Source organism: Wolffia australiana, chromosome 12, assembly GCF_029677425.1.
Source record: "Wolffia australiana isolate 7733 chromosome 12, ASM2967742v1".
Taxonomy (NCBI): domain Eukaryota; kingdom Viridiplantae; phylum Streptophyta; class Magnoliopsida; order Alismatales; family Araceae; genus Wolffia; species Wolffia australiana.
In genome coordinates, this window is record NC_135846.1 from 13209095 (window position 1) to 13223086 (window position 13992).

At 37.3% G+C, this 13992-nt stretch overlaps 2 protein-coding genes across 3 annotated transcripts; one reads left to right on the top strand and one right to left on the bottom strand.

The window, feature by feature from the left end:
- The first annotated feature begins 1410 nt into the window (after nt 1-1410).
- On the top strand, nt 1411-3929 carry NF-YC10 (nuclear factor Y, subunit C10). Its single transcript, XM_078584427.1, has 4 exons — nt 1411-1882; nt 2611-2695; nt 3376-3417; nt 3495-3929. Exons 1-4 carry the CDS (start codon nt 1454-1456, stop codon nt 3551-3553), a joined length of 615 nt encoding a protein of 204 aa, XP_078440553.1. The 5' UTR covers nt 1411-1453; the 3' UTR covers nt 3554-3929.
- Nucleotides 3930-8472: 4543 nt separating this feature from the next.
- On the bottom strand, nt 8473-11262 carry LOC144710654 (HIT-type Zinc finger family protein). 2 transcript variants are annotated; one of them, XM_078584476.1, is made up of 8 exons: nt 11121-11242; nt 10790-10926; nt 9749-9780; nt 9596-9637; nt 9374-9475; nt 9192-9280; nt 8934-8984; nt 8473-8851 (listed from the first exon to the last, which is right to left on the bottom strand). In XM_078584476.1, the coding sequence occupies exons 2-8, from the start codon at nt 10801-10803 to the stop codon at nt 8822-8824; spliced, it is 360 nt and encodes a 119-aa protein (XP_078440602.1). In that variant the 5' UTR covers nt 10804-10926; nt 11121-11242; the 3' UTR covers nt 8473-8821. The 2 variants fall into 2 exon arrangements, with proteins under 2 accessions (XP_078440602.1, XP_078440601.1); XM_078584475.1 differs by lacking the exon at nt 10790-10926 and having other exon boundaries at nt 11121-11262.
- Between the last annotated feature and the right edge of the window lie 2730 nt (nt 11263-13992).

Below are 13992 nucleotides of genomic sequence, written 5' to 3' on the forward strand. Positions count from 1 at the left end.
GCGGCGGGACCGATCGGTGACGGCGCCGGGCGACGGCAGAGCCGGCCGGCGGGATCGGTCGTCGGGCGTGGTCGTTCGACAGCGGGCTGGCCGACGGAGGTGGCGAAGCCGAAGACTGCGGAGGCGATCGAGCGTCGGCGGAGCTCCCCTTTTCTTCTTCTCTTCTCTCCTCTCCTCCTTCCTCTTCTTCTTCTTCTTTTTCTTCTCCTTCGTCTTCTTCTTTCTTCTTCTTCCTCTCCTCTCACGATCGTGACTCTTGGTCTTCCCACAATATGATAACTGTCAAAAACGGAAATTCAAGGGTAGTGTTTGGCTCGCCCACCCCTCCTTATATAGGATGGATGAAGATGGGCCCCCATAAGCAACAAAACAAAACAAAACAAAAGAACATAACTAGGCCTGTTAAGGCCCACTAAAGTGCTGGGAGGGGAAGGAATCCTCATATGGGTTCTTCCCCCCCTTACAAAGGTAAAATGAAAATGCAAAGCGAAATAGAAAATAAGAGATGGATAGGTCGAATGCTCCGGTGATAGAGGTGGCGCGTCGTCATGCCGAGTATCTAAACTCAGGGTCGCGCGTCGCCGCAGCGGCTCGTCGTGTCGGCTGGGCACGTGTCGGTGGCGAGCTCGATGACGGCGATGGCTCCTCGTGTAGAGGCTCGGCGGTGTCAGACGGTGCCGCGCCATCAGTATTGTTCTTCTTCCATGGATCACATCAACATTATAATGGTTTCATCAAGAACAGTGGAGACATTATCCATTTTCATGATTTCATCATCCATGCATCACATCAACATCAACATCACAAATCATCGTCATCCAGATATATCAGTCCTCAAGCCAACCCGGCCCCAGTGCCAAACCCTAACAGCAAAGAAATTCATTTGGAACCCTACTTTACATTCCACAAAACATTTTTTTGTTCAGTATGCTCATTTTCCAAAACTCTAGTTTGCAGAAAAGAGGAGAATATAATGAACAAAGAGTTAGTATATAAAGAGGAGTATAAAGAGTTTGTATATACAGGTTTTCTTTTCTTCTTCTTCTTCTTCTTCTTCTTCTTCTTCTTCCATGCATCACATCAACATTGTCATGATTTCATCAAGAACAGTGGAAACATTCTCCATTGTAATGATTTCATCATCCATGCATCCCCTCAACATCGACATCACACATCATCGTCATCCAGACGAACCAATCCTCAAGCCAACCCAGCACCAGTGCCAAACCCTAACAGCAAAGAAATTCATTAGGAACCCTACATATCATTCCACTAATCATTTTTCTTTTAATATGCTCATTTTCCAAAACTCTAGTTTGCAGAAAAGAGGAGAATATAAGGAACAAAGAGTTAGTATATAAAGAGGAGTATAAATACTTAGTATATACAAGTGTTTTTTTTCCTTCTTCTTCTTCTTCTTTTTCTTCTTCTTCAGGTAGGTTTGAGAGAGGCCATGCCACAGTCCATGGCGGGAGACATCGTCGTCGTCTCTTCCTCCTCTTCTTCAGACGTGGGAGAAGACGAGGGGCGCAGTACCAAGACCAGCGGTGCTGGCTATGGTCGCCCATCCGCCAAGGTGGAGAGGAAGAGGACGAGGAACGCGAAGATGGAGGAAATCAGTGAAAGAGTGATCAAAGAAGGTGATTTAGGGCAGACGAAGAAGAGGAAGCGGGACGACGAGGAAGACAGGAAGATGAGCTCTTCAACCATGTCTTGCACGGGGGATTTTGCTACCAGCGACAGTATCGTCTCTCCCTCTGCGGCTTTGAGCTTCCCAATGAGTCGAGTTAGACGCCTTATAGCGTCCAGCGACGGTGCTAGCGCCAATGGTGGAAATCTCCGGACGAATCTCGACTCGGTATTTGTGATCAACCAGGCCGCGGTACTTGATTCACCATTGATCTCTGCCCTTTTTGTTATAATCTGCTTTCAAGATAATCGGTATAATTTCTTCAAGAAGTCTGGGTCGAGATCCCTCTTTGGTTCTTAGTAATGGGCGCTCGCCTCCTCAACTTATCTGAAAATGCTTCTCTGACATCTTTAGCTCCTGAAAGAATCTAACTTTTTTTTGAAAAAAAATTTGATGTTCCTCCTTTTTTTTTTTGAAGAAAAGTTCCACTGATTATTGTATTGATTCCTTTGAGTTGGCAGCCTTTGTCTATACTTATTGATTTTAACTACGATTTTGAGGGGACAAATTTATAGATGTTTTTCAGAATACTGAAATAAGAATAACTTGAATAATGCATCAACTGAAACGAAATCCTCTCGTAATTTCATATGAGTGAATCTTTTTCTGAAAAGTTTTATGTGTTGTATTGTAACTCTCTTTAAGCTTTCCGGATTGCCCAACCTCTTGCTTTGGGTGATAATTACGGTGATCCTGGGGAACTCTGCACAAAATATCGTGAATTCTTGACTTTGATCATAATCTAAAGTTCTATCTCATGAGTTTTTTGCAGCATTTGGTTCTGTTTTATAGATTTGGCGCGTGTGTCCAATTTCTTTCATGTTTTATGTGTTATGAATAGATTCCGGATATCTATTATTTGGTTCCCAAGAAATTTGAATTACTGTGTGTGAATGTTTCCTAGCTATTCTTGCGTGCAGAAAATGTTTCTGGAAGGAATCACACGGGAAGCCTACTCCCAAGCCATGCGGGAGCAGAAAAAAGCTGTCTGCTACAAGCACTTGTGTGAGTTTTAAATCCAAATTAGGAATATGATTCCTTCAGGAGGATGAAAATTTTGAGCAATTGGCATTGTGTTTGCTAATCATCTCAATGGCTAATTTGTCATTTTCTTGTCATCGTCTTATCATCTTGTCATTCTTCTTGTATAAAAATTTGATGAGGAAATTGGGGGATGATGAATTCACCACCCTACTCCAAGTCTACTCTGAAAACTTTTGGCAAAATGAATGGCTTCCCTTCTGGTGAATTGATGGGAAAAAGAAAAACCGCGAATGGTGATTTGATGGATGATAAATTAGAATCCTGGCTTGGGGGTTGGATTTAAACGATCAACAATCGACAGTGGACGATGTATAATAGATGTTGGACAATGATGATGATGATGGTGATGATGACGATGAAGAAGAATCATCATCACTGTCGTACGCATGAGTCATCTAGATGGCAGATTTTTCATCATCTTGTCATTGCCTCGCCATCATCTTGTCATTGTCTTATACTAAAAAACAGATGATGAAATTTGGGGATGATGATAATGATGGTGAATTCCTCATTGTCATCAACCCTTCCCCGGTGGTAAACAATGATAAAATTGAGAAAGTTCTCCACTTACAAGGACAGAAAAATGAAAACATCAAATCCTATCGAGTCTTTCTCATTGATTTTAATTTTTCTGCTTTCAGCCTCAACTGTTGGCCGAGAAAAGAGATACGAATTTCTCTCAGGTGAATGTCTCTGGTCCACTCTCACCATCTTATTTCTATTTACTTGGGTACTAAACTGTGATTATTTGGCCTTTTAGATTTTGTTCCTGAAAAACTGAGCGCTGAAGCAGCCCTGAACGCACTGGCAGAAGAGTGATGAGCAGGTTTAAGCTTTTCGTCGGCAGAATACTAAAAGCTGGCTGTTGCGATAATTATTTTGATGCGGCAGAGCTGATTAGAACTAATCCTCCTGTGAAGAATATAAAAGGAATTGCAACAGGTTTTCAAATTTTGAAAGGTGTGTGCGCTCCCACGGTTTGAATGAAGGTGTCATGGCGGCGAAATTTGCGAGGAGGTTGTTTTCTGGCAGTTATTGCTCTCCTTCGCTCCTTGATATTGTAGATGAAAAATGAGGTAATGAGTTTCTGCCTTGATTTATTGCTTACTTTGTAGCAATTGTTCAAGCTTTCCTGTGTTTTTTTATGGAACAGAAATTGAGTATTCATAGTTGCTATTAATTCTGCCTTGATTAATTCTCTACTCTCTCCCTCTCTCTTGCTCTTTCTTTACTCTCTCTTTTTCTACTCTCTCCCTCTCTCCACTACGTCAATGCCTTCTAAAACTATGTCAGTGCTAAGTGCCTGGTCAATGTGTTGGATGTCAACTGATTACTCCAAGTCAACGTCAAATGATAGTGACACCCCATGAAAGGGGACCTCAAAATTTCAAAACAGGCAAAGAGACTATTTCATAATTCATTTGTGGAATGAACAACTTATGATAAGGGAACTTTGTGCTGAATTCCATAACAAACTGGTAGGTTTATACTTTGATTTTTCCCCTTTTGCATTACCTTTCTTTACTTGGGCTATGACTTTGGTTTTTACATTGAGTTTGGCATTGGTCACTAGACCTCACTGAGCTAATTGGTCTTACCAAACCAAACTAGTACTTCACTAAATGTAGGCCGAATCAAACTTTAGACAAAGGTTTAGGTTTGAGCAAATAATCAATACCGAGTTTGAGGCTCTCATCCGTAGGACTTGGCACAACCCTGATCAAGAACTTGTGGAGGTGTCTAGGCAGCTGCTTGACCCCCCACAAAGTCAAATCTGACTCAAAGATAACCTAACCTTAATCTCCCTCTTGGATGGGTTGGCTTAGTGAACCCAAGGACCAGTTAGCTTTGTGAACCCATGGGATTGTTCATCAATTTTTAAGTGTAAGAAGAATATATAATAAAATGAAATTGTCAGAGAGGAATGCCCAAACTTCAATTGATATGTCTACATGGGTTCTGGAAAATAACCTTTTTACTTTTCAGTGAGAACCATGGCAAATAGTCAGAACTCAGCTCAGCAGAGTAAAATAAAAAAATTCAGAAAAACTAGGTATAAGCTTTTGCAAAAAAATCCACGTTCTTTTTCTATTTTTTATTATTTCAAAATAAATTGTAAATAAAAACCAATTATAAAGAATTTAGCAGGAACCAATAGTCTCTAATGAATACATCTAGGGTACTCCAAAATGTTTATAGCATGCCAAATTTACAATAGTTATACCCACGGTTTGGGGACTCAACATATCAACTGAGTTAAATCGATCCGACATTAATTAATTTATATGATGATATAGTTAATTAATTAGGAAGGTAAATAAAGGTTATTGGGTCGTTGGAGGTGTTAACTAAACTGATACATGCTATAGGGTCACACACAAAAGGTATTTTGCACGTTAGAAGATATACTTAAGTTTTGGGGGGTTTATGAAAAATATCCACTTAGTGTAATTCGGATAAAGTGTTGAATGAAATTCACCCAGGTAAGAACTATTTAGGGGCTTTCCCCTTCTTCTCTATTCTCCCAATAGCTCTTCTCCATTCCCATGCGATCGTGATGACGTAATGACAACGACAGAGCATGAACGGAGTTCATCAAGGTGGAGGAGGTTTGATTTGTCGAGAATCGTGTGGATACTTAGAGGTGCACACATGAGCAGCTTCACACTTTTCGTTCAATGATAGAAAGAATTACGGATATGATCCATGTCTAGGTGATTTTTTTCAATGTTTTGTTGATGCCGTTATGAATCTGTTATAAGTCTTCTGCTGTACGGAATCCTAATAAGGCCTCCAAAACCCAACAAAATGTAAATATGTACACAGGAAAATCTATTTTTCTACAATATTTTAACACAATACAATAAGCATTTTCATTAATCTAGGCCAAAGAAAATCCATAAGTGAATTAACTTTCCTAAAATATAGTATATTATTTGAATTCTTCTAGGAATGCAATTTATTTATTGAGTGTGTTTATTTTAAAAGTATTTTCTGATATAGAGCGAAAAAGACAAGAAATAAGGAAGTAATATAATATTAGGCCTTTCATGGGTACTCTTCTTATCTAGATCCCCATGAAAATCAGCAATACCAGTTTTCTAATATACGTATAAACTTTTTTTGTCTGCTTGGATCTTGAAATTCATTATCATTAGCCTCCAAGGAATCCAAGGACAGTTGCAATTCTTCTCTTTCTCTCCAAGCAACACAAGATAAATATAAGATATATTCCACCTAATTATTATTCATGATCTTGACCCTTGGAGATTTACTTCAATGCACCTGTAGTCCACTTTCAAATACAATATCATAAAAGAGTTATTGATGGAGACTGTGTTGCTTCTACACCATCAGATCACCCAATAAATACATGTATCATGTCCATTGGTGGAAATGACAAGGCCCCCACAATGCATCCCTTTTGAGTTTCAGGACCCAAATTTTTTTATATAGATGTACATCTATGGAGATGGGAATCATCCTCTCAAATTTTCTTCTTTCCTCCAAGGGTCTATAAGGTTCAAGACAATTTCAAAAATAATTGGGTGAATAATGGATCTATGAACAAGATTATGGTAGAGTATTGGTTTCCTACCCAATGCATGGATGGCATATTCAATTGGATGGCAGGATATACCATATTTTCAAATATTTAATTGAGTGGATTCGACCTGGGGATGAATTGATGACCATGTTTAAAACTAGGGATTGATGGTATGAATGGAGGGTAATTTATTTTGTAAGTGGTCTGGGTGGTGACATTAGGTAATATAAACTATCTCTTCCATTTAGTAATAGTTCTTTAGGCCAATCCAGCGTGATATGTGCCTAGAGCTTTGTCTCAGTGCCGAATATATACCCCATAAAAGAAGGTGAAGCATAATGTTGGCCTCTTTACAACCTTCCCAATTCCCCACAGCCCTTGGGAGATGTATGTTTATTTTATTTTTGAGTTTACCAATGACACTGAAACAACAAGATCCCATTATGGTCATCATCAATATTTTATCCAATCATCAAAATATTATTTATAATTATATTCAAGTAAAACTTATTCTAAGTTTATCTATCTAATATTTAAGTATGTATTTATCTTTCTCATGCTTTAAAATATTTAGCAATTATTTAATCACAATTTTAGTCTTACATTAAATTTTTAATGATACTAAAATCAATAAATCATAATGGATTCTATCTTTCTCATCCTAGTATTTCCTGATTCCAATGTCAACAAATATTTTGAATACAGTATTTCTACTTTAAGTCGTTCGATGAAGGATGGCATCTTATACTTTCATATTAAAATATATCCTTCAAAATTTATTCAAATTTCAATCATCTATGGATTCAATCCATCAAATGTAATAAAATCTTAGCATAATTTAATGATTCTGTTAAAGATTCTTTTTTGATTGTATATTATTTTCTACCTTAAGTTTTTCAACAAAGAATGGCATCTGATATTTTTAATAAAATATATCCTTCAAATTTTATTCAAATTTCAATTATCTGTTAGATTCAATATGTCAAATGTAATAAAATCTCAGAATAATTAAATGATTTACTTTAAAAAGTTTTTTGAATGTATTTGTTTTTTATATATTCTTAATGTGATTGCTATGGTCATAACATCCTAAAAATTGCACACATAACATAAATTTCACAGATGTTTGCATTAAAATGATCTTTTATGCATGTTAATCATTCATTAAAATGATTACAATCATTTTAGGAGTAACACTATGATTTTACTGATTATGTAGTATTATCCAGAATTTTTAGATATTGGTTTCACAATAAACTATTTTTTAGTCAGAACATAATTTTATGAATTTATTCGAAGGTTTCCATGAATTTCTCTGGGTTTTATCTCAGATAAAACTCTCCGTTCAAGCGTTTCAGTCTCATTTGCTTCCTTTTTAACCAATGATGGGCTATGCCACTCATTGTGAAAATGAGTCATTGTGGTATTGTGATTCGTGATGCCATAATGAATCAATTATGCCTCTTTTTTAGTTTGCGAGGAAGTGGAATAAGGAGAATATATGCCGATTAAAATATCATAAATGCAGTCTGAAGGTTGGCATAGATGTCAAAGGCTCTGAAAAAAATAATAAGCAATTACACCAATCCAATCATGATCAGCGAAATACACCAATATACACAACGAAGACAAAGTTGATACATTTTTTATGTATTCAGGGGCAAGCATTAGAGATGATGATTATTTACTTAAATAATAGAAAAGTTGCTTGATACATAAGCTCTAAATCATAACTTTCTTTCTCACTTAAATCATGTAGATGTGATCGTATGAATGTATACCGTTGTAAATGTTACCCTAAAACATAATTGATAATGCTAATGATATTCAAAAATGTTTTTTCAGAATTTGTAGAACCCTAAACCAATCTCACAGAACATACAGATGTCACCACCATTCTTTAGGCTTTTCTCTATCGTTACTAGGGTTTTGAGTATCATGTTTTTTTTATCTTTGATGTCTTAGAGAGAAATTATGCCCATGAAAAAGATGGAATGGACAATGCATTTAATATAGAACAAATGACTAATATGAAGATGAAATATGCTATGACATATTTTTCAATGCCTTTTAGTCTCAAGATAAAACTAACTAGATATGTTTGAAACTAACATATTTATAGCTTTGAATCCAAAAAATACTCACTGAATGCATGTATAAAATACTCATTCCGATATTTCAATATCACTCATTGCATCTATAAATTCTCATTCCAAAAAAAATGATATCTGTCATAATGAATCAAGCTATTATCATAATCATCAATAGAGAACCCTTGAAGAAGACCCCTTAATCAAGAAACTTAGAAACAAAGGAATTAGGCCATTTTTCTGTTGCAAGTTTCAGATTCTAGCCCCTTCCCCCTTTCTGGCTACTCAAAATTAGTACTCATTTCTAACCTCCAACGACCATTGCCATTGGTATATTAGCAATGACCAATCCAGCAGCCTAAGGAACAGGAGTAACAGAATACACTCGTCGAAAGGGAAGCTTACAGAATTTAACGTTGAAAAATGACTTCCTCTGTTAAAGTCCCTGTCTTATTCTTCAGGAGCGATGATGGATAAGATCTGCCACATCTCCAAGAGAAGACTTTCATCAAGCATTAAATTTCAAGATACAATGAAACATTAGTCAGATAACAATTATCACCTTTTCAGTGAAGCCGAGGAAAATTGTTTCTTTCATGGCTTTCTCAAGCTCCTGATCATCAGCCAAAATAATGAATTTTTAAAGCACTTTTCAAGAAGCCATGCTCGATTAAGGGAAACAAATTTGCATATTTATGCAAATGAACCAGATGGATTGACAATATGCTACAGAGCGGATGATAGAGAGATACTAAAAAGCACAGAAAGCCACAGAGATCGACACAGGGACAGGGATAGAGGGAGAATAGTGAATGCTTACATCCTCTGGCGTCTCAGAGTTATCAATGACTTTTATCAGATTTCTAATCTCTTCGCTCTTCAGACAATCATGAATGTCCCGACTGTTTACTGCAATCAAAATCATGGTAGAGGAAGAAAAAACAGATGAAATGGAAATCTAAAGAGTTTGAATTTATTATTAGGACTGCTGAGCATCCTCACCGAGATATTGAAGCTGTTTCTTCTTCAAAACCCAGTTTTCCTCACGCACGTGAATCGACTTTTTTGGAGAAGCATGAGAAACTCCAGTAGTCGAAGGAGAGTCTACCATAAATTTCAATTTTTTTAATACCAGACGAAGTGGGTTCCATTTAAACAACTTAAACGACGCCTATAAATCTCGCTTCTATACTGAACAGGGGATATAGATAATGGCAAACTTGCCTATTTTTTCTGAAGTGATTGGAGCTACTTTGCAAGGTACCTCTGTACCATGAAAACAAGAAATACCAATGTAAGCAAAGTAAAGGAAGATGGAACGCATCATAATTTTGTTATAAAAATATGAGCGAATAACACTAGGGAAAGTTTACGCACCTTTGTGCTTCTTAAAACACACCAAGGAACAACTGCCATGGTGAAGATGAATTTGAATCAAACGTAAAATCAGATACATATATAAATTTACTTTCTCAATGATGTTCTTTATTTGCAGAAATGTCTCAATGATGGTTTACAGTCACGAGTCATTATTTTACCGACGATAATCACGGCAACCACGGATTTCACAAAACGAGCATCACGCCAAAACAAAATGCCCTATATGGTATACTTTGCTATTTGTTAAATTCAAAAAAATACTAATCCTTATTCCGTGTATGGTAGTCTTAATGATTCTAATGTTTACAGAAAAAAAGATACAGGATGGTTACATTTCAATAGCGGTTAAATGATAACCAGTGTACAGAGTAACCTTACCAGCGGACACAGTTCTGAACAAATCAATAAATATTTACAAGTTTTAAATCAGAAAGGCGGTAATAAGGAAAGGTTTTTCCACTATGGTATTGTATTATTCCAAGTTCCCAAATTCAAAGATTATACTTTATAATAGAGAAATTAATTTCTTAAATAGCTGCGTATAATTAATTTCGTGGATTCAGAAGGACCCCTGCATCGTTCTGCGATGTTTTGAGACTAGGCGACAGTCCCCCTTCATTGGCAAACCACATCAAATAACCTATTATCCAAACCACACAAATCATGACATAAAATACAACCATCCAGACTTAGTGGAGGAATGAACAAATAGCCCTATCAATCTAGTTTGATAGTAATAGATTCCTATTTTTGATCTAGTTGCATAAATCCTGAACGAAACCAGACTATGGGAGAGTCTGTTCCTAGTTGATATTTTGTCTTCTTTCATGCAACAGAAGAGTTAAATGGATGAGACACAACGAGATAAAAATTCCAATCCCATTCCTCCGTAGAATGAAAGTCGTAAAGACGCCTCATTCCTAATTCCAAAAGTCATATGTTATAACTCATAATCAACAACTCGATGTTTTAAATTTTTTAGTACAGTAAAATTTCGTGGATTTGCAGAGACTCTTGCATCGTTCTGCGAGTACTAACCGAGCGCTGCCCATCTCTACAGTCCAAACCCGAAAAAATCCTCTCTTCCACGCAAACAAAGAGAGAATAAATTTTGGATTTAGAAGGACCCTTGCATCGTTCTGCGAATACTAGCCGAGCACTGCCCATCAAATAACCTACAATCCAAACCCCGAAAAATTCCTCTCTTTCACGCAACAGAAGAGTTAAAAAGGATGAAAATCATTAAACCAAAGAGAGAAAAGAAATTCTAGCCACAACCCAAGTAGAATCCAAGCGTCGAATCGCAGATTTGCGAGTTGAAAACCACAACAAACGCGGAAATTAACAAAAAAAGGGAGTTGCCGCTTACTAGGGAAGAAGGCAGGATGGGCATTTGTACTTGGAAACAGCTCCCTTACAGACCTCGCACTGTCGAGAAGGTCCCATGACCGATTCACGATCAGCTCTCCGTCGCGTAGAATTTCCCGCTGCCGCCAGAGAAAAAAAAACTATTAAATTCAAAGTTCAATCAAACCTGATGGGCCTAGTTTGAGTAAATCAGTGGCCCATGACACGTGTCGACAAACCATTGGTCATTGGAGATTGTGTTTTCAGATGATGACAATGACGATGATGAAAGCTCACCATCTTGATCATACCAGTAGGGAACGGCAGCGTGACGGTTACGTGATGGTGATGGAGGGCCTTGGACGAGTGATGTGACGGGACGGCTGTCACGGCGTGACAGTGACTAAATTAGAGGCCCGTGACAGTGACGGATGACAAACTGGGCGTGACGGTGATGGAGGGCCCTGGACGAGTGATGTGACGGGATGGCTGTCATGGGTGACGGCTGTGACAGATTTTTAAAATGATCAAAAAGCTTAAAAATCGTTAGATTTAAGCTTTTCAACGGCAGAGCTCTCGCCATGTGGTGTCGCAAACTCGATTTCTTGGTATTTTACAGAAAAGTCCCTGCATTGATTTGCTCATGCAAAAGGATGCCGTCCAAAGATAATTGGAGATATGCCCCTCCAATACTCTCTCCTCCACATGGTTTTTTTTCCCGTCACACGTGACGATGACGCCGTCCGGTGATGGGGACGTGACGCAAACCATGATGGTGACGCGAACATGATGGATTTTTCCAAAATCCTCGGACGTGTGATGGGACAGTGACGTGACGAAACTTTCATCACGTCACCGTCTGTCACGGATCGTTATCCATCCCGTCACGTCCCGGATGTGCCGTTCCCTAATTGTACCTAGGCCTGGATGATGGCAATGATGACAACTATGATGGTGGTGATGGTGATGGTGAGGGTGACAATTTCATTATAGCACTTTATCATTTGAGGTCTAGATCAAGTTAATGATGACAATTAGTCTCGTCATCATCACCCTAGTGATGAGAAGTGTCAGTGCATTTGCAATGCATGGGTGACGACGAACACTAGCTGATGATTTCCGCATCGGCTCTCATCATCTGAGCAAAATTAATGATGACGATTGGAAATTGTGTGTTACCAAACCATTGGTCAATGACGATGAAGAAAACTCACCATCTTGATTATATGTGGACTTGGATGATGGTGACAATTTCACTGCAGCACTTCATTGTCTTAGATACAGATGAAGTTAAGAAGCAATGATGATTAGTCTGGTTGCCATCATCCTAGTGATGATAAATGTGACGATGTTAACAACTCATCGGTGACTACAAACACTAGCAGAAGATTTCTGTCATCAACTCTCATCATCTGTGCAAGGTTAACAAAGAGAGGATGAAAACTTTGTCTTGGGATCATTATCTTGTTAAATAATGAAAGACCAAGAGTTTGTATCCAGTTGAGGACTAATGATGTGGATGTAGGCGATTTGTCATTGTCATCCCTGATAGTGACACTATTCAGTGAGTGAGGTTAACTGAAATAGTGACTTAGTGAAGCACCCTTTCTTTGATTTTGGATGATGACGATGACTTCCTCGTCTTTCACAAACACTTTCTCCAATGGGTTGATAATAAACATGAAGATGAAAGAGAGAGATGAGAAGAAAAAAAGCAAGAGAAAAATTGGAAGTATGTTGAGATTGATTTGTTGTCCTCATCATCTTTAAAAGACTCATTGCCTGGTATTTATACTATGTATCATATTTCCATAACATATCATATCTATAATGAATTCTGACGGCTAGATTTAATCCTAACATAACATAACATAACATATAATATTTTTGTCATCCTAATTTGGATTGAGTCCTGATCACTAGATTTGATGTAATCGATGTTTGATCCTAACTAGATTTAAATTCTAGCTGAGGGCATATGTTCATTTCTTAATTGTATGTGATGAACTTAAATTCTATGTGTGACAGGCAATGATGACAAAAACACTAGTAAGAAATTATATATCTAAATGTTTCATTCAATAGTGAAATACCATATTAGCCACTCAACATGTGACCCAATATTATCACTCCAGGGTAGGAATGACAACTTGACTAATATTTGGATTCATTTTAAAAGCTAATGAGCCCCAATAACTTATGCTGCATTATCTGCAATGAACTTGTATTTTGTGTCAGTACCGGATCTTATTACTTTTGGGTTCTTATTAGAATTCATAGAAACAAGACTGTTTCTGGTGTGAATCAGATAATCTCTGACTGATCCTCTAGTGCGCACACATCTTGCCTAATGCACATAAATAAATGCATTGATCATAAAGTTGGACCTGCGATGTATAAGTAAACCATGAAAAATATTTCCTTCTAAATCGCATTGCAGATGCTTTAAGGGTGCCAGGGTTCTACCTTTGGATTATGCAATTTTTCAGTGTGTTTTGTTGATTACAAAGTCTATGTATGGCCTTTTAAGAGTGGCCTGCCGAAGAGCTTCCTTTATAATTATGTATTTTACTTCATCAACTAAATTATTCTTTAAGTAAAAATGACTATGCACAAGAAGTACATAATAGTCTGTTAATTTCCATGTTAAAATCGTGTATCTTTATTTTGATCTAATATAAAATTTTCATCTGAAATTAAATATATTCCTAGAATGTAATGTGCAGGTTCCAAGTCAAGAACATCAAATTTATCATTCACATGATTACGTAAAAAATGAATATAACTTGAATGTTACTGATGACAAAAGTATCATCAACATATATCAAAATAAAAACTGGACTGTTCATATGTAGTTTATAAATTAATCATGAATCTATTTTAGAACCAAGGTT

Excerpts from the sequence above, each read along its gene's own strand:
- NF-YC10 (XM_078584427.1), top strand. The coding sequence starts at position 1,454 with ATGCCACAGTCCATGGCGGGAGACATCGTCGTCGTCTCTTCCTCCTCT. Across the intron at positions 1,883-2,610 it reads TTGTGATCAACCAGGCCGCG|AAAATGTTTCTGGAAGGAAT; the intron begins GTACTTGATTCA and ends TCTTGCGTGCAG. Across the intron at positions 2,696-3,375 it reads TGTCTGCTACAAGCACTTGT|CCTCAACTGTTGGCCGAGAA; the intron begins GTGAGTTTTAAA and ends TTCTGCTTTCAG.
- LOC144710654 (XM_078584475.1), bottom strand. The coding sequence starts at position 11,197 with ATGGGACCTTCTCGACAGTGCGAGGTCTGTAAGGGAGCTGTTTCCAAG. Across the intron at positions 9,476-9,595 it reads AATCACTTCAGAAAAAATAG|ACTCTCCTTCGACTACTGGA; the intron begins GCAAGTTTGCCA and ends AATTTATGGTAG. Across the intron at positions 9,281-9,373 it reads GAAACAGCTTCAATATCTCG|TAAACAGTCGGGACATTCAT; the intron begins GTGAGGATGCTC and ends TTTTGATTGCAG.